The 20,081-nt window shown below is 32.6% G+C and overlaps 2 protein-coding genes across 2 annotated transcripts; one reads left to right on the top strand and one right to left on the bottom strand.

Annotated features, from left to right (window-relative positions):
• Positions 1 to 618: 618 nt before the first annotated feature.
• On the bottom strand, positions 619 to 3,912 carry LOC146943110 (TLR4 regulator/MIR-interacting MSAP protein). Its single transcript, XM_085757227.1, has 9 exons — positions 3,695 to 3,912; positions 3,563 to 3,589; positions 3,394 to 3,473; positions 3,192 to 3,261; positions 3,039 to 3,096; positions 2,302 to 2,353; positions 2,125 to 2,149; positions 1,932 to 2,023; positions 619 to 917 (listed from the first exon to the last, which is right to left on the bottom strand). Exons 1-9 carry the CDS (start codon positions 3,788 to 3,790, stop codon positions 875 to 877), a joined length of 543 nt encoding a protein of 180 aa, XP_085613353.1. The 5' UTR covers positions 3,791 to 3,912; the 3' UTR covers positions 619 to 874.
• A 4,879-nt stretch (positions 3,913 to 8,791) lies between these two features.
• LOC146943109 (F-box/kelch-repeat protein At5g42350-like) lies at positions 8,792 to 11,806 on the top strand. The gene is made up of 2 exons (XM_085757225.1): positions 8,792 to 8,888; positions 9,595 to 11,806. Exon 2 carries the CDS (start codon positions 9,685 to 9,687, stop codon positions 11,440 to 11,442), a length of 1,758 nt encoding a protein of 585 aa, XP_085613351.1. The 5' UTR covers positions 8,792 to 8,888; positions 9,595 to 9,684; the 3' UTR covers positions 11,443 to 11,806.
• The last annotated feature ends 8,275 nt before the right edge of the window (positions 11,807 to 20,081 follow it).

Raw genomic sequence — 20,081 nt, 5'->3', positions numbered from 1 at the left:
AACCAAGATGCCATGATACATTTACAAACAGACAGAAAACCTCTTCAAGGTCAGGTTTCCAAAGAAATTAATGGGAAAACTTTTATGAACCAATTTTTTTTGGGTCAAATTTATGAACCAATTATTTACGGTTTATTTAAGTTTTTTTAATGTTGTCTAAAGAAAACGCAAAAACTAACTTGGGAATCTTCATAAAACAATCCGAACGTGATCTTCTGGTCTCCATTGAAGTTGTAAAACAATCAGTAGTATAACCCCTTTAAAATAAAAAGCCTCACAAGAATAGGCAGATCATCCTACAAACATAACCATCCTCGATCAGGAGAAGTGCAAGAGAGGAAACAACATCTGAATAAACAAAAGCAAAGGAAACAAAAATACCAAAGTTTCCTCAGTCAGATCATCTATGTTTGTTTACTGTATCCACAAGTCTGCGAAAGTTCTGAATGTAAAATGTTGAATTGAATGTAAATTTCTCAGGCCTACTACTATTTCTATATCTAAGTCTTTTAAGAATTGTGAAGGTTCCTTTTTATGTAACTAGTTGTAGTTATCTGTAGAGGCATTACCTCTCTGAATTAACAGGCATTCAAAATAAAAGATTTTACAGTGCAGTGATGACATATGAAGTCACATTCATATTAACAGGCATTCAAAATAAAAGATTTTACAGTGCAGTGATGACATATGAAGTCACATTCATAGCTTGATTAGAGTCTGATCAACCGTATCATTAAAATGTCTCTTAATTGAGAAAAATGGAAGTCATTCTAACTCCAACTACAAAACGGACAACACCATCAATTTTGTGGTGTATTCTGTTAATTTTTAATTTCCCAAAGGCAGATTTCCAGCCACCCCAATATCCAGGGATTTAAAGCTCTCTATCTTCGACGACCTCTGTCTCATCTGATACACTGCACAAATACATTCACAGTTATGTCTACATATATCTTTTAAATTTTTAAGAATGCATCAATTGTTAAATAATAAATACAGGATTTTGACATAGTGCAAGTATGTCTATTGTTTGATGTTTAGGTTTGTTGGGTTTTGGCCTAGTCCCCCCTATCTTTGTATAGGATTCAGGCCTCTCCTGACTTTTATTGCTTTCTTGTGCCTTTATCAACAAAACAAAACAAAAAAAAAATTCTGACTGGCAAACTTGCAAGAATCTTATTATGAATTTATTTTAATCTTCCCCCATAAGGTAGGTTCTCTGTAGTTATCATTTTGGAGTTTGTGTAACATTTTAGAACCTTCTAAATATGGTTTTTGATAGAACACTATGGCGTCATTTGATCCATGTAGCCGACCCCACGTAGTGGGATAAGACTTGGTTGTTGTTGTTGTTGTAACATTTTAGAACCTTAGGTAAGATTGAACAAAGAGGGGTAACCTCGGCGCAACTGGTAAAGTTGTTGTCATGTGACTGGAAGGTCACGGGTTCAAGTCCTGGAAACAGCCTCTTGTGTAAAAAATAGGGTAAGGCTGCGTACAATACACCAAATGGTGGGACCCCTTCCCGGACCCTGCGTATGCGGGAGCTTTAGTGCACCAGGTAAGATTGAACAAACCGTGAAGAGTATTTGGTAATTGGCCAAATGGATGTTAGAGAATTCTGAAGAGAGCAGCAACAGTTTTGAAAAGCAAGTGTGAAACTATCCTAATCCCCACATATGTCAAAGGTCAACTATGACTGACACATTCAAACTCATTACTATAAGCCCCATCAGGAACAACAGGCCAGAAAAGGAAGGCTCCTCAAACTAGTACTGAATGAAACCTAAGATGTTCTCCATCAATAAATAATGATATTAACTTAAACCATACAAACTTTTGGGTACCCTGAAAGCTACGACTACAACAAATGTGTCCCAGAAAATCTAGTGAATCGTAAAATAAATTCTAACTATTATCTTTGAAGTTACCTTGTCTGACCGCAGTGTTTGCTCAAATCTTGACAAAGAACTTTGCTCACATCTCCCACTTTAACAGACCCTTTCTTTATCAACTCAGCCAGCTACAAGACATGGCATCGTTACAAAATAATTCATAGTACAGATAATGCAGATAAACATATGTACTATAGCAGCAGAAAAGTCAAGAAAAATTAAAGTTCACCTCATCTTCTGTTTCTTCAAGTAATCTGGTCACAGTACACACAGATGGTTAGTGCACAACGGCAGTACTCAAGCTTTAAAGTCACTTCTCGCAAAAGATAATGGAAAAGCTTTGATGCCATAAATATCCCCTGTTGAAAAATATTAAAGTTAAAACATAAACCTGGTTGCCTCTTACCTTCCACAATAAGAAGAGATGTCTTTTGAATGTGCCCGAGCTTCTTGTTTATCTGCCGAGAACATTATTTGTCCAAATAACTCATCAGAATTAAAGAAACCTTTATAAATATTTACTCATCAAAGTATTAAAAACAGTACAAAAGTAAACAACTTAAACGCTAAACACTGGAATAAGCATGACAATGCAACAAACTGAAATAATTCATACTCGTTACTCGTTAAGGAATTAAAATCTTACACCTTAATACTTAAGTTATACACGCCAAATGTGAAATATGGACTTCAAAATCAGGCATTTGCATTGTAAGTGACAGGTTGATAAATTGACATGTAAAAATCTTGCAAAACATGTATATTTTGGATACAAGCAATAAAAATACTAAATATAAGGTACATTTTGATCCTGCATATAAGTTTTTGTAATATTTACAACCCATTTAATTCTGACACAACAAGCAAAGTAACGACTAATCTCTTATCATTTTCAATTGTTCTAACATATCATTGCTATGTTGAGTACCAGAAAATCCAAACATGTTAGAATAAACGGGTGTAGCATTAAAATATAGCATAATATTTTCTTAACTATACTCCTCAGTTCTTTTCCATGAAAACTTTAGCATGTTTTTCTTTTAAGGTTAAAGAATCGATTAAGTAAGAGTTTTGGAAATAACAGAGAGAAATTTCATGAAGTCAAGCATGGTAAATCAAAGGTAGATGAAATGGAGTGCATACTTGTTCTGAGGTTATCCCAGCTACCCACTTTGTACCATTCACGTGAGTCTGGAAATATCTGAAAAACAGATGAAAACACAATGCCAATAACGCTCATTCTAGAATATGTAAGAATTAAGATAAGGAACCAATGGAAAGTAATTAAGCACGCACCCTGAGTGTGTAGTCTTGCATCTTTTCACAAAGGTCATCAAGAAGTTCAACGACTCTTAACTCGCTGATTCTGAGTATTTTACAAAACAGTTTCACAGTTAGTTAGATGATCAAGCTATGAGAGTAACTGAGCATAATAGATACATTTTTCTTTCATCGGATAGATCAAAATGAATCTGAGTATGACAATATAGGTAACTACCTGTAATCAATTAACTTTCCTTGACGCTGGCCCTTGGCGTCCAAGCGATGGCGCATATCCAAATGATTGCGTGGCTTCTCCTGATTAAATGTAAATCCAATGGTTGAATGAATGAATGGATCATCACATTACAGACACAAGTGAATTGAAATAAAAACATGTGACTTACACGGGCAAGTCCAATCTCTAGCTCCCCCTGCAACACAGCATAGAATCGGATCGAATCGAATCAAATCAAATCAACAAGAAACTAAATAAGTATGATTTGGATTGGGAGGAATGAAAACGAAGAGGTTATTACCGCAACAGCTTTACAGGCAGCACATTTATCATCAACGGCATGAGACATTCCGATGAGTAAGAGAAAGAGACAGAGATGAAACATTGAGATTTTCATCTCCTTTTGATCTATTACTTCGCTGGATCTTTCTCCAAAATCAACGCCAGATTCAAACAAACACCAGAGTTGTTAAGACAAGAAAGAAGGAGTGGATATCAAATAAGGCACACTTTCGGGTCCAAACAAGATAAAGTCAGACTTTTGGGTCATTTGATTGAGTCGTAATTCTTTAATTTTTTAAAGTAAAGGGCTACATAACGAATCTATTCTCTAATCATAAAACTTAATGTCTACCAAAAATACAATTTTACCCCTTCTTAATCTTTTGACACGTCATCAAAATTATACTACCTCCGTTCCTTTTTAATTGTCACATTTTGACATTGTACACAAACCAAGACAATCAATAAATGTTGCTACTTTTGATACAATAATTTCTATTTTTACTATAATAACCTTATTTATTTAATATCTCATTACATATATTTCTCTCTCCACAATAATAAATAAGGGTAATATTAGTAAAATAACATTTAATGTTGCATTGAACTGTGTAAAGTGACACTTAAATAGGAACAAAAAAATTCTCCAAAAGTGACACTTAAAAAGGAACGGAGGGAGTATTATTTTGTGTCTTTTGCTTCAACTTCCCCCTATTTTTTCTCTTTCAAAAACAAATTAAAACAAACTCACTCGATAAAATGCACTAACTTAATCCCCAAACAAACTTAATTTTAATCCCAATCTAAACAAATCTTCTTATAATTCAACTTTTAAATATCCAAAGAGCTAAAAAAAAAAAAATACAATCTATTATCTTTCTCTAATTATGAAAGGTAATGATCAGTAAAAACACAATTTAGCTGAGAGAGAACATAAATTTCAAAAGATTGATGCGATTTTGCAACAAAAAGTTTCTTTTTTATGGATGTATCTTTTTCTTTTTGTGGTGGCCGGGATTCGAACTCGGACCTTGCATATTTTATGAATTGTCCAAACTAACGGAACTAAGCTCGCGAGGACTTATATTGATGTATCTAAACAAACTACAATATTTAAAAAAAAAAGATTTTATTACCATAAAAAAACACAAAATAGATTATGATATTTTTATAAAAATTTAAAAAAATCACTAAATTATTGAATGTCAGTATTATTTTTATTTTAATTCATAACAAATAAGCTCTGTCGGGTTTGCTATAACTTTTTTTAAAAAAATTTAAACAAGAAGATAATTTTGTAACACAAAATCCATTTTATACAGTTGTATCCAAACAATGTTTTTTCTTCAAAGAAGTGATTGTTATTACGATAAACAAACACAAAATTGATTATGCCTTTTCAAAAATAATCTCTAAATGATTGAATATCAAAATATTTATTTTTTTATTCAATATCAAAATTAATTTTTATTTTATTAAAAGTGAACCATGTATTCAATTTACATTTATTAAAAATAAGTTTTGTGATTGTACCAAAAAATATTTTATGATGTTCACGTGCTTTTATCTGAAAATGAGTCTATTTGATGCAACATAACTAACTTGCTATGATTTTTTAGATTTTAGGATGCAATAGACCTTTCTATGAGTTTTTCTTCTGTAGGTAAAGGTAATCCAATGAAAAAAAATGACAATTGTTTACATATTTAGTCTAATAAATACAATCAATAAAATAATAAAATATGGTTGAGACAGTTATCTTCGATACTAACAAAAACACTGAAAAAAATATTTTCATTAAGAAAATAAAAAAAAACATTCAATTATATCTGATTGATAATCACAAAATAACAAAACTTCATTCTTAAAAACATTAAAAAAAAAAACATAATTTCAAGAAAGTTACAAAATATTTATTACAAAGCATATATCTATTTTTCAAAAAATTAGACATTTTTAAGATTGCTCCTTTTCTAAAAATAATTTGCCTTTGTTTTTCTTTATTGTTTTCTTAGTCAAAAGAAAAATTATATTAAATAAAAAGAAATAGATAAAGAGTCTGAGAGCATTAGACCTAACTCAGGTACCCAAAACGGGGATACAACATAATAAATCAGACAAAGTGGATCGACCCAAATCTATCCTGAAAAAAATTCACTAATCACGGGCGCAACCTAGCAACCCCATATACAGGCACGAAATCAGGTTAAAAAAAATATAAAAAGTGAACCTTTGTGAAAAACAATTAATGGATCAGCCGTCAGCACAGTAAATAATACAGTTGTACAATTTATACACGGGACTCATAACGACATCTTTACAATAATGAAATCTTTACTATTTTAAATATTTTTACATATAATTACACTAACCTCCCTTAAGATCTTCTTAAATAACACAAACACCCGCTCTATTTTTAACTAAATACTATTTTTTTTTATCAAATTGACAAGCACTTCTCTTATAATATAACATGGTTTAAACTTTAGTAATTCCATTTATTTTGAGCAATTAACTTCTTAATACAAGTATCAAACTCATTTAATTTTCGACCATTTTTCTTTCCATTTCTCTAATGTAATAAAACGGATATATCGAAGATTATTTCCTTTTCATTGATCAACCACAATATCCATCCACCAAAAAAATTTCTCATCTCTATATTCTCTTTGGATCTCTTCTCTAATTGTCGATGTTATATTTTATTTGGTGGTAAAAACAAATGATGTTATTGTTTCACCATTGCGAGAAAAACACTTCATTTAACTTATTTGTGAAAAGAGAAAGCTGATACAAACAAACCAAAATGACTGATTAAATAATTGTATATTTACAAAGTTATTGAAATGAATAAAATGAAGGGAGATTGATGTGTTTGGAAAATTAGAAGGGGTGTATGTGTTATTTAAAAAAATCTCAAGGGAAGTCAAAATAATCTTCCCTTTTACCATTAACGTCCACTTTATCATTAGTTTTTTCTTATCTTCTCAATTCATATAAGAATGCAATGTAGTTTGATGCACACCCCCCTCTTCGAATTAGCCCGTGCTTAGCACAGGTTAGTTGCTAGTTTTAAAATATCGGGGGTTAAAATACTGCTTAGTTAAAATAGAGAGGTTAAAACTACATTAACACATTTTTCAAAAAAAAAATACTACATTAACACCTCTATCTTTTTTTAAGGGAAAGTTCAAGCCTTTGTTTTTTTTTTAGGGGAAGTTTAAACCTTATTTTTTTTTTTTATAGAAGTTTAAACCTTCATTTTATCATGTCTATTATTTTGAAAATCAATCATACCCTAAACTTTGTTTACAAGTTTGGAGGAAAATGAAAGGAGAGTTTCAAAGGAAAAAAAAAATGAGCGGATGGAAGAAATTGAACTGTGAGGTTCAATTTTTTTATAATACAAAATCCCATAATTTAAGGAACTAAAAAATTATATTGAAGGAGAATTTTGAAGGTTTTGAAGGATATAAATAAATTCTTCTAATTCAATCTATGTTATAGTAGTTTTAAAATTTAAAATATGTTAGTCATAAACATTAATTTACGATTCTTTAAAAAATTAATCTTTTAAAATACATTAAAGATTTTTTCAATTTTTTCTTATATTTTCCACCCTCTAAAACCCTTCTTTCCAAACTTTCAAACAAAATCTTAAATTGCGTTTAATATCTTAAAGAAGAAGGGACAAGACAACTTCAGTTATATTGTATTTGATCGTAAAATTGTTCCTGTTATATGACAAACTAGGAGACAAAGGACATAATAAAAACTAAATTTTTTATCCCTTACTAAATCATATATATATATATATATATATATATATATATATATATATATATATATATATATATATATATTTTGGTTGCAATGCTAAAGAAAAAAGAAGAGAACGGAAGTAAAAAGAAAAACAACTACAAACTACTCTCTAGGAATAAAGTTTCAGCTGCATCCACCTTCAGGGAAAATAAGAGACCATCTGAAGGGGAGGTATGGTGAACCAAATCATGATCTGAGGAGGCTCCAAGTTTGGCCAAGAAATTTGCACATTGATTTCCCTCTATGAGAGTGTGACAAACAATAATATTACTTTGTTCCATCAAGTCCTTCATGTCTTGAATCAAAACGGCGTAAACATGAAACCTGAGAGTTGGGTCGTTGAGGAGGTTAACACAAAGTAAAGAGTCAGAGTAACAAACAAGCTCTAAAATCCCCAAATTTTTTTGCCAATAAAAGACCCTGATAAATAGCATATAGCTCCACATGAAGGATGTCAGATGATCCTTGAATGTAACTAAAAAATCCTGATAAATAATAGTGAGCACTATTTCGAAAACCCCCTCCATAACAAACTCTAATTGGATCATGTATAACACAACTTTTTTTTCGTAAGTACAAATTATTTAAAATAGTCTTTTGTCTATCGACAAACAATTGTGCAATAACATAAAAATTTGTCATGTTGTTTTGCCTTATCATCTACTGTTGTGTCTTATGTTGTTTCTGGGATACTTATCTTTTAGCAGATCCAAAACATCTTTTATACAACCCGTTTGAATTTTTAACTCTTGCAATCGGAACACCCTCATATACTTGTTAGATTTCACAGTGACTACTACTACTACAACCAAACCCATGATGAGAAGATTATTTAAACTGGCAAGACAATAACTCGAACATGGCTTCATAAATCACTCACATGCGGTATTGAATGTGATGTTAACATAGCCATCATTATTATTCATTCATATACATAAAGAAATGCATCACCCACGTTCATAACATATTGTATTAGTCAGAAGTTTAAAAAAGAAAAAGAATAAAAAAAAGTTAAGTTAAAAAGATTAACAGTAGTAGTGAATTAGCGTTAGGTAGACAATAGTATACAGTAGTAAAATAATAATAATTGATTGATTAATTAAAGAAAGAAAGGTAGTACCAAAAAGAAAGAAAAGAAAGGAGATGGGTGTGGGTGGGTGTATAATAAGTGGAGCGGTCGCTTTACTAAATTCCCAAACCAACCAAAGCATCAAATTTGTCCAATTTTCTTTTTTTCTTTTTCTCTTTTTGTTTTTATTTCTCCTCTAATAATAATAATAATAATCGGTCTTCTGTTCTGAAATGAAAAAAGAGTAAAGTGAGAGCATAGCACCGATTTTGGTGGTTCATTTCATTTCATTTCTTTCTCAACCGCATTGCAGGCAGACGTTGTAAGTATTCCTTTTCTCTCTTTTTTGCTTTTCCTTCTTTAGATTTCCGTTACTCATTCGATTCGTTATTTAACCGCAAACTATTTTGCTTTTCCATATCCAATCTCTCTTTCTTTTTTCTTATTCATTCAATTTAATTTGCTTCTTCACTGCTCTCAAAATTAATTTCTGTCTAGGTATGCATCATCACTCACACTCATTTCTACTTATTTACCTTCCTACCTCTCACTCCCTGTCCAATCTTTTTTTTTTTTTTTTTTTTAATTGTTATGAACATAATTTTTCATTTCATTTCAAATTTCACCCATTTCTATCAATTTCCCCTCAGGATCTGGATTCATTCATTGCTTTTACCAGAAAAATAAATAAATAACGTTTTTTTTTTTGTGTTCTCGCACCTTTTTTTTTTCCAGCATCACTTACATTTTTTTATTTAATATTTCACGGGGTTTAGATTTTTTGATTTAATCACATGCACAGACGGTGTAAATATTTTTTACACTGTCGGTCAATCATCATCATATTTAACTTTAACTTAACATTCATACAAATGATGATTTCTTATTGGTTGTTGGTGTAAAAAAAATATATTGAGAGTGTATCAAAATTATTCTCTTCTTTTATTTGACAATGCTCAAATCTGATTTCTTGTGTTTTCTTTTATTCTCTTCTTTTATTGGTTGTTTATGTTCAAAATTATTCATAGAAGGCGAGCTCGTGTTTTATTCTGTGTGCATATTGCAAGATAAGAGATGGGTTTTGTATATTTTGTTGTCAAAAGTTGGTGAGCATAATAATGTTTTCTGAAAGATCCGGGGCAGAAGAATCTCGTTGTCAACAAGATTTTCACGGTTCTCTGAGTGTGTCGAAACGTCTTGTTAGGAGTGTCAGCCAGAAGTTGAGGAAGAAGAATAATAACAGAAGTTTAGGGGAAGAAGATGATGATGATGTAAATGGAGTCTCTTTAAAATGTCTAAGTCTGTATGGTCGGGGTGGAGGTTGCAAGGTAGGCGCTGACACTAGTGAAGAATTAGGAGATTCAAGCACGAGAAGGAGATCTAGTTCCAGTGAAGAAGGCAAGGGATATAAACCGGTTTGTGGTCCCCAAGATACTGCTGTTGTAGACTGCTTCTCATATGGGGTGAGAGATAGGTTTTGGAGAAGACACCACAGAAAGAATTCTCAACTTGATCATTTGTTAACAACAAACAATAAAATGCATGTCTTTCTTCCAGATGATATTCTTGAAATGTGTTTGGTGAGGCTTCCATTGACAAGTTTGATGAATGCCCGACTTGTTTGCAAAAAATGGAGGTCCTTGACCACCACACCTAGATTCCTCCAGCTGAGAAGGGAGGGCTTGTATCAAAATCCATGGTTATTTCTGTTTGGTACCGTTAAAGATGGCTTTTGCTCTGGTGAGATACATGCATTGGATGTGTCTCAGAATCAATGGCATAGGATCGAGGCTGGTTTTCTCAGAGGAAGGTTCTTGTTCTCCGTTGCTAGTGTACAAGATGATATCTTCATTGTTGGAGGGTGTTCTAGCTTGACTAACTTTGGGAATGTGGATCGGAGCTCATTCAAGACGCACAGAGGGGTGCTTTCATTTAGCCCCTTGACAAAATCTTGGCGTAAAATATCAGCTATGAAGCATGCTAGATCAATTCCTATACTGGGAGTCTTTGAAGTTAGTTTGGATTTTCCAAGTTCTCAAAGCCATCAGAGTCGGCAGGACAGACGTTTTCCAAGATCGAAGATTGGTGGGGTATCAGACGTCTATGAGGATCCTCATAAGCTTTCGATGAGACGTCATTGCAGATCAACCTTTAATGAGACAGAAGCTTCATCATTGTCTAGTAGAAAGGCACATAAATTCATGAGACAAATAAGCGATCTTTCAAGCTCAAAGAGTAGTCGAAGATTTTTGGTGATAGCTGTTGGAGGTCTTGGATCTTGGGATGAGCCTCTGGACTCGGGAGAAATATATGATTCTATCTCCAATAAATGGACTGAAATCCCAAGATTGCCTTTTGATTTTGGGATTGCTTGTTCTGGGGTTGTATGTTGCAAGATATTTTATGTTTACTCTGAAACAGACAAGCTTGCTGCATATGACATAGAACGAGGTTTCTGGATTGCAATTCAAGCCACTCCGATCCCACCTCGTGTACATGAGTACTACCCCAAACTTGTATCTTCAAAAGGTCGTCTGTTCATGCTCTCCGTGTCATGGTGCGAAGGTGATGGTCAAATTGGGCGCCGAAACAAGGCTGTTAGAAAATTATGGGAGTTAGATCTCATGTATCTTACCTGGACTGAAGTCTCTGTACATCCTGATGCCCCAATGGACTGGAATGCTGTATTTGTGGCCGATAAAAACTTGATTTTTGGAGTCGAGATGTTCAAAATATTTGGCCAGGTGTTGGATTTTTTCACTGTATGTGATGTGACTGATATGTCAAACTGGAATCATATTTCAAGGAACCATGTCACTCATGAGCTGGATGGTTCATCGTGTGTGACCAAATCTGTGGCAGTAATGCACCTTTGAACTCCTACAGTCCTATGTACATGTATGCTGAACAGCACAATCTCAAATATTCCATGTATGTTGTTTTGAGATGCAAAATGACCGATGACCGGCGGTAAGTCCTGATTTGCATTTGCTGCATATAATTGTATAACGGCTAGTCTTCTGAACTCTCTTGTATTTCTCAGTCTCTGTTTTTTTTAATGTACCTTTTGATTTAATTCATTTTACACCGATCATAAAGTTCAATTTCATCCTGACTTTGCACTTGTATTTTTCATACTAGCTTGTTAGCCTTCTGAGTTTTTGGAATTATGTTATTGTAAATGAATTATTCTCATCTTTCATTGCCACAATTCTCTATATATATTGCTAATTGCAGTCATCTACTGCCAAATGAATTTGGCTATGGCTATATGTAATCCAATTTTATTTGTTGGTTCTACGCATTGAAATGAGACATAGACACTGACTAAGCTATGAATTACAGTAGTCCTTTTAAAGTGCAAATAAGATAATATTCGCAGGCTATCCTTTCCAACTAATAAATTTTGTAAAAAGGGAAAGAGCTTATACAATTCATACTCATACTTCATCATAGTCCTCCTGTTTTCAGAATTGAATTTGAAATGATTGTGACTGGGCATTCCTGTATTATATATTTCCCTTAGTCAAACTGTAGGTGGTCATTCTCACACTGAACTAGAAACCTCGAGTAATTTGGAATATTTTGAAGGGAAGAAAAGGGGAAGAGAGAAAATTGTTTTTCGTAAGTTAATTTTTAGTTTTCCGTAACAATAATGGGAGGGATTTGAAGATGTATTTAATTTTTTTTAAATAGATAGACTTTGTCCTCGTGAGCTTAGCTCAGTTGGTATGGACAATGCATAAAATATGCAAGGTCCGGGTTCGAACCCCGGCCACCACCAAAAAAAAAAGATAGACTTTAATATGCTTTATTGAATGTGACATTTAATATTAAGGGTATAAAATGTAAATTCATTGTTTTTACTAAAGTCTCTTTTCTCACGTGCTCTTTTTTTTTTGTGGTGTCCTGAGTTCTAACCTGGACCTTGCATATATTATGCATTGTCCTTACCAACTGAGTTAAGTTCATGGGAACCTCTTCTCCCTTGCTCTTATCAAAGGGAAATGATAACTAGTGCCTCTGGAACTCTCGTTAAGGACTTGAAATAGTAAGTTTTTATGAAATGTTGTGTAATAAAGTGCATTGGGAATTGAAAACTTTAATATTTTTAAAGATTAATTACTTAATTTAGAATGTTTAAAGAGTGTCCGGGGAACACTCATTAACAAGACCCCTAATCAAAAGGAATAGGAATAAAAATGAAACACAATATTTAAAATCTCTCTTCTTCCTTCTCCTCTTATGTCATTCCCTCCCCTCTTTTGAACCACTCATAATCAAAAGGAAGGGCAAGAAGTTTACGTCCATACTCTTTTGACTGTGCTTACTTGCCATCACCTCAATCCCTAAATCCCCATTCTTATTTGTGAACCCCAGCCTTCTCTCTCAATCAAAAGTTAAGCTCTGCTTGTGTTAAAATGTGTATTGGATTGTTTAGTTTTGTTTTTGGACTCTATTTTCTATTTCAGCAAATTAAAAAGATAAAAATGTTTGGGTTATTTGCTACTATTAGACTACAAAATGCATAAAAAGATATGATAAAGGTAGATCGATATATAGAGATAAAAAGAAGGGAAAATTTGTGTTTGATTGAATGAGTCTATTACGATTTACATTATGAGTATTTATAGACAAAAACTATCACTATTAAGGTAGATCGATAAAGAGATAAAAAGAAGGGAAAATAGTTGTGTTTGATTGGATGAGTTTATTACAATTTATGATGGAGTATAACACCAAATATTACAATAATCGTAGAAACATCCTAGTCTTCGTGGTATTTCATTAGCTTCATTCATTTTCAAGACGATCTGTGTCCAAATTGTAAATATAATACATATGGTGTTAGTTTATAAATAAATAAAAAATTAGGAATTACAAAAATTATTTCATAAATCATGATTCATTTTATTGAGACTGGAGACAATAAAACATGGCACCAATGCAACAAAATACATAGAAAAACATAAAATCAATCAACGACACAATTCTAATAATGAAAAGTACTAAAAATAAATTGATGAAACCAATATTTTACTAATATCAAGTACATTTGAATTTCAACCAAATGAGCCGTAATCATAAATAGTTCTTATCAACAAAAATCATACTTCAATACATAGAGCAGACACGACAGACAACATATCCACTACATAGTAAATAGGCTTTGTAAAATATGGAGCCTAGTCTACATAAAATATGGTTTAGATCGGGTTAGGCTTTAAATAAGTCAAGTCATAGACCTCCTGCTGGGTGGTTCAGCCTATTCTCATCCCTACTAAAGACCTCTAGTTAATCTCAAAGCGATTAGCTTATTTATTGTGGTGCATTTGGAAAAGAAGAAATGAAAAAGTACAAGAGCATGTGGTAAGAAGATGTGTGTGTTTTGGTTCAACTAGCAATTAGCGATTATATGGCGCAAGGGAGGAAAGTTTGACGAGTGGAGGAAGCAGCGCATAGTAGAAACAACAACAATCATGATCGTTGGTAGCCACCTAGAGAAAGAGAGGTAAAGTATCATTGATGCAACATTGTTTAAAGGAAATCATTGCTTTGGGATAGGTATGTGCAATCATGATTTTGGAGGTCATTTTATTAAAGCTTGGACAACATGGTATGGGGTGTAGCAACTCCTATGGAAGCGAGAGCATTGGGACTCAAGGAAGCTATTCTTCTGGCTTGCTGAATTGGGGATGTCTAGTGTGTCAATTCAACTAGACAGGACCGTTCCTGGAGTTTTACGGGCCTTAGACATAATATGAAAAAAAAAAGGGCCCTTACATAATACATCATAATTTTTTTAGCTCATTGTTGTGTTTTTTTAGCTCTTCATTTCGTTTTTTTATTTCGCTTTTCACTACCAAATAAATGTTTTTTAGACAACATCTGAAAATAAATTAAATAATCTATATACACCAAAACAAAATAAAATATCGTAGAAGTAGAGAAAAATAGCACATGCGACTGAAATTTTAGCACCTCATTTTCAACTAAAATAGAATTTGCTTTGTTATGAAAATTATCCCAATTTCTTGGATAACAAATATCGTCGATATTTTTAATATTAGTGAAGCACATTATTAAGAACAAAAGGTCCAAAAAAATATCACCAATTTTTTCGATGATAAATTTTCAAGCATATTATTAAGAACAACCAATTTTTTTTATAGGAGGGTGCATTTAGAATTTTTTGTGCTGGATGAGATATTTATAGCAAATCTCACTAAATGGGGCAAAACCATTAACAGATTTCAGCTCATTCCTATATCATGTCAAAATTTGGGTCTTTTCAGAGAATTTTGCTATATATACCCCTCAAAATCCAAATATTTCTATATACAACCCCCACCTTAATTTTTTTTTGGGCCCCCTACCGGCATGGGCCCTAGTCCGTCGCACTTGCGGCCTATGCCCTAGGGCCGGCCCTGCAACTAGATTGCAAACTAGTTATCGATGGCATAATGGATAAAATCCACCAACCAAACCGAGTTTGGCATAATTGTGAACGATTCTAATATGCTACATTCCAATTATCCAAACTTTGTGGAGAATTCAAAGAAGTTAAATTTGGGGCGTCAAAATTATATGGTAGTCGTCGCATCTTTTATTACATGCCAGTCTTGCATTTCTCATGTTTTGATCAAAGAAATTATATAACTTTGTTAATGTAAAAAAAAAATGGCAAATTTGGCGTTACAACATATGTGCGTCGTCATAGGGTAAGTAAGTATTTCTTCATGGCCTGTTTGGATTAAAAAATTCGAGTGAATTCAAATAAAGGAACCTAAACCTAATAATATTAAGAATAAACAAAGGAATGCCAAAACCTAATTATTTGGTAGGTCAACAAAATGGGACAACGTTGTCAAAAAAAATTTACTAAAATTCGCAAGAAAGCAAAAACGATAGTTACCTTAGAATTTTCATTCAGACTTAGAATCCACAAGAAATTAATCTCTGGTCATTATATTCGGAGGAAATGCAGGAGTTTATAGTCTAGTAGTTAATTGAATTCTGAATCAAATTTTGATATTGTGATGATGGAAAAACACAACGCTGAGATTGAAAAAAAGGATTCTATTGAATAATACAATTGTCACAATTGTTTTGAGTTCAATTTTTCAGAGACCAACCAACCCTACCAAAGGAGATTGAGGACATGCTAAGATTACTAAAGTGATAATCCAAGGTAATCATATGACAGTACGTACCATGGAAGTATTAGAGGAAGGTGTAGAAAGTGGAGATCTGAGCAAGAAAACTATGTTATTTCATAGCAAATAGCGAAATTGTTAGATGAAAAATAGGAGAAAGTGTTCCATTTTTACCTTAAAATAATAAAAATAAACATTTGACTGTAACAAACAATATTAGTTCAGTTCCATATTCACTGAACAATTTTGTTAATAGGTGGATTTTTTTTTTCATTAAAATTAAAACACAATATCAAAACAAAAAATCATCAATATATATTCACCAAATTTTTCATTTCAATAGAATCTCATTCAACCAAACCAAACCATGAAAGTAATTTTATTCATCACATATTATGCTTTAATATAATAATACTACTAAATATATAAGACTTATTTTATAATAATTACCGTAGTGATATATAACATCATTTCTCTATTGCTCTTTGGTCTGCATCATGCTGAGCCACCTTAACATTCAGCTCATTCCTTACAAGTTTCAACTTCACTTCTTTTTTCTTTACATTATTCTTTGAGGTGCTATTTTCATTTCTCTTGCGTTCAATTTCTTCCACATCTTTTTCGTTTATATAAGACTTATTTTATAATAATTACCGTAGTGATATATAACATCATTTCTCTATTGCTCTTTGGTCTGCATCATGCTGAGCCACCTTAACATTCAGCTCATTCCTTACAAGTTTCAACTTCACTTCTTTTTTCTTTACATTATTCTTTGAGGTGCTATTTTCATTTCTCTTGCGTTCAATTTCTTCCACATCTTTTTCGTTCACATACAATTCACTTCAAATCTTCAATGATAATGTTTGACATCTTCTTTTTATTTTATTTTATTCTCCTTGATATTTTTTTTATGTTATATTTATTTATAGGTACAATCACAAAGTAGTTTTATTTTTTTTATATTTCTTACACAAGTTTTACTTCTTATTTTATTATTTTCTTCATACGCGCTTAATTCATTTGTTATGGGTAAGAAAAATGAATTATTTATATCATATCATTTGATATGATATTTATTTTTCTTACTCGTATCAAATGAATTATGTGTGTAATACTAATAATGAAAATAACAAAATAAGATGTACAATTTGTACAATAAATATCAAAAAATAAAAACTACATTGTGGATGTACCTATAAATATAACATTAAAAAAAATCAAAGAAAAGAAAATAAAGGGAATATGTCAAACATTAACATTGGAGTGAAGTTGCATGTGATCGAAAGAGAAGCTGAAGAAAATGAATGTAAGATGAATGAAAAAAGCACCTCAAAGGAGGATGGAAAGAAGAAAGAAGAGAAATTGAAGCTGCCAGAAAATGAGCTGATTGTTAAGGAAGGTGGCTGCTCAGCATGATGCGGACCAGAAGGCAGCAAAGAAATGATGATATATAACACTGCAATGATTATTATAAAATAAGTCGTCAAAATATTTATCATTATTAGTATTATATTAAAGCATAATATGTAATAAATAAAACTACCTTCATGTGTTTGGTTTGACCGAATAAAGAGTATATTGAAATGAACAAATTAATATATGAATTAATGATATTGTGTTTTAAGTTTTAATTTTAATGTATTATAGGATATTTTAATGTATTATAGGATGAGATCAATGAATATGGTACAACATTTTTAACATTTTTTTTGTCAAAAAAACATTCTTAACATTTTTTTGAAGTTAAATTATCTGAGACCTTGAGGAAGAGCACACTCACAAGTCTCAAGCTAATACCACTAGGCCAACCCAGGCTAAATATGGTATAACATTGTTATACATTTTAAATTGTTCAACCCTGTTCGAATGATCGTAATTTTTCACTATAGCAATTTTTTATCTATAGCTATACTACAATGATTTAAGATCTATCACTTGAATATCTTGTATAATTTCTCTTAAGATGTTTATGCGTTACTGAACGTTCAAGATTAATACACTATTTTTTTAACTTTTCATTATCTTATGACACTAATATTTGAATGCTAAATAGAAATCTAAAAATATTGTGGTACATTTTAAATTGTTCAAACCTATTTAGAAATGAAGTAATTTCTTTATCTATTATTATATATAAGAAATAATCAATTTCAAATTGTTCCGACCTATTTAAAAATGAAGTAATTTCTTCATCAAATTGTTTCTTTTTACGAATAGTTCATTTTTCACGGATTTCAAATTTTATATCAGTTTCAAAAGCAATTCCTTTAATAGAAATTAGAGCAGTTTTAAAGCATCTTCCCTATATTTTAGATTGTTCAATTGCTCTATAGCAAGTACATACATATCTTTAGATTGAAATCTTTTACTTAAGTGAATTTATTGCAAACAATATTTCATACCAAAAAGTCTTGACAATTTCTTAAGAAAATCTATATCAATCATTATAACACCGACCTTTTTCTCTGAATAAACCCCACAAACTTCTATCAATATTAGACATTGACTATCATCATTTCAGCCAGTTTATTGATGACAATGAAATGGTTGATTTACCATTATGTGGACGTCGGTACACTTGGTTTAAGGGAGATGGGACGTCGATGATTAGAATTGATCGATTTTTGTTGTCTGAAGAATGGTGTTTGCAGTGGCCCAACTGTATTCAGGTAGCCCTTCTGAGGGGCCTCTCAGATCATTTTTCGGTTCAGCTATCTGTTGATGAGGAAAATTGGGGACCTCGCCCGTTGAAAATGCTAAAATGTTGGCAAGATATATCAGGTTACCAGCAGTTTGTGAAAGACAAGTGGAACTCCTTTCAGATAGAGGGGAGGGGCGGCTTTGTGCTCCGTGAGAAGTTGAAATTGATCAAAGGGGCGTTAAAGGAGAAAGAAAAATTCCTTTTTCTTTCTTCGTCCGAACCTTTACATTATACTAAAAAAGAAAAAAGGAATCCCTGTTAGAAATGAGATTTTTTTTTCTTTTTTCTTCCCTTTCACATACGAAATCAATTGATATTTTTTGGATTTGTATCCATCGGGACTGACGGGACTTTCGCTGACCCTATCTACTTCCTTTGCGGAATACCTGATCAAGAGATGAATTAGCGGATCACAGGGCTAAGTCGAAGAATGCCTGAACCTTATTTAGTAGTGAGCCGTACCGCGAGTAGCTCCTAGCAAGGGCTTCAAGATCACTGACGAGCTCAATCTCTAAGTGTTAAATTAAAGGAGCGGCATTCAACGCACGCAAAAAATATTCCTGGTAAAATTGATTCTTTAAAGAAACGTCAGTCTGAGCTTGATGAAAAAGGGGAAGAAGATGGGTTGTCAGCTGAAGAGATTGTCGAAATGAGGGAGGTCTCTCAAGAGTTACATTTTTTGTCTCGTGTGAATACAAGCATATCTTGGCAACAGTCTCAGCTTCATTGGTTGAAGGATGGAGATGCCAATTCTAGGTATTTCCATTCGGTTCTTTCTAGTCGTCGGAGATGTAATTCCATTGCGGCGTTATTGGTGAATGGTATATTAGTTGAGGGGGTTCAGCCTATTCGTAATGCGGTGTTCTCCCATTTCAAAGACCATTATGCGGCTCCATATACTGTGCGACCGGTGGTTGAGAATTTGCCTTTCAAACATTTATCTTATGCGGACGGGAGTGCTCTTATAAAGTCGTTCTCTGCGAAAGAAGTCAAAGAAGTTGTGTGGGGTTGTGATAGTTACAAGAGCCCCGAACCTGATGGGGTGAATTTTGGTTTCATCAAACAGTTTTGGAATGAGTTAAAGGATGATGTTATGAGATCCATATCAGAGTTTCATCGGAATGGTAAATTGTCTCGAGGTATCAACAATACTTTTATAGCCCTTATTCCTAAAATTGATAGCCCGCAGCGTCTTAATGATTTTAGGCCTATTTCACTGGTTGGCTCTCTTTATAAAATTTTGGCTAAGGTGTTAGCAAACAGGCTAAAAATGGTTATCGGAACGATTGTTTCGAAAACCCAGATAGCGTTTGTAAAAAATAGACAGATTCTTGATGGTATCTTGATTGCTAATGAGGTGGTAGATGAAGCTAGAAAGGCTAAAAAGGAATTACTGCTTTTTAAAGTTGATTTTGAAAAAGCATATGATTCAGTCGACTGGGGTTATCTGGATGCGGTAATGCAAAAAATGGCGTTTCCAGCGCTGTGGAGAAAATGGATAAAGGAATGTGTGACAACAGCGACTGCTTCAATTTTAGTAAATGGCAGCCCTACAGAAGAGTTTCCTTTACAAAGGGGCTTACGTCAATGGGATCCTCCTCTTTCTCTGTTTCTGTTTTTGCTAACAGCAGAGGGGTTGAATGTTATGATGACA

This window comes from Medicago sativa, chromosome 3 (genome assembly GCF_051527215.1).
Source record: "Medicago sativa cultivar Bolivia chromosome 3, Bolivia_mono, whole genome shotgun sequence".
Classification (NCBI taxonomy): Eukaryota; Viridiplantae; Streptophyta; class Magnoliopsida; order Fabales; family Fabaceae; genus Medicago; species Medicago sativa.
Note: the sequence above shows the minus strand (reverse complement) of the source record. Positions and strands in the feature narration are given on the sequence as shown.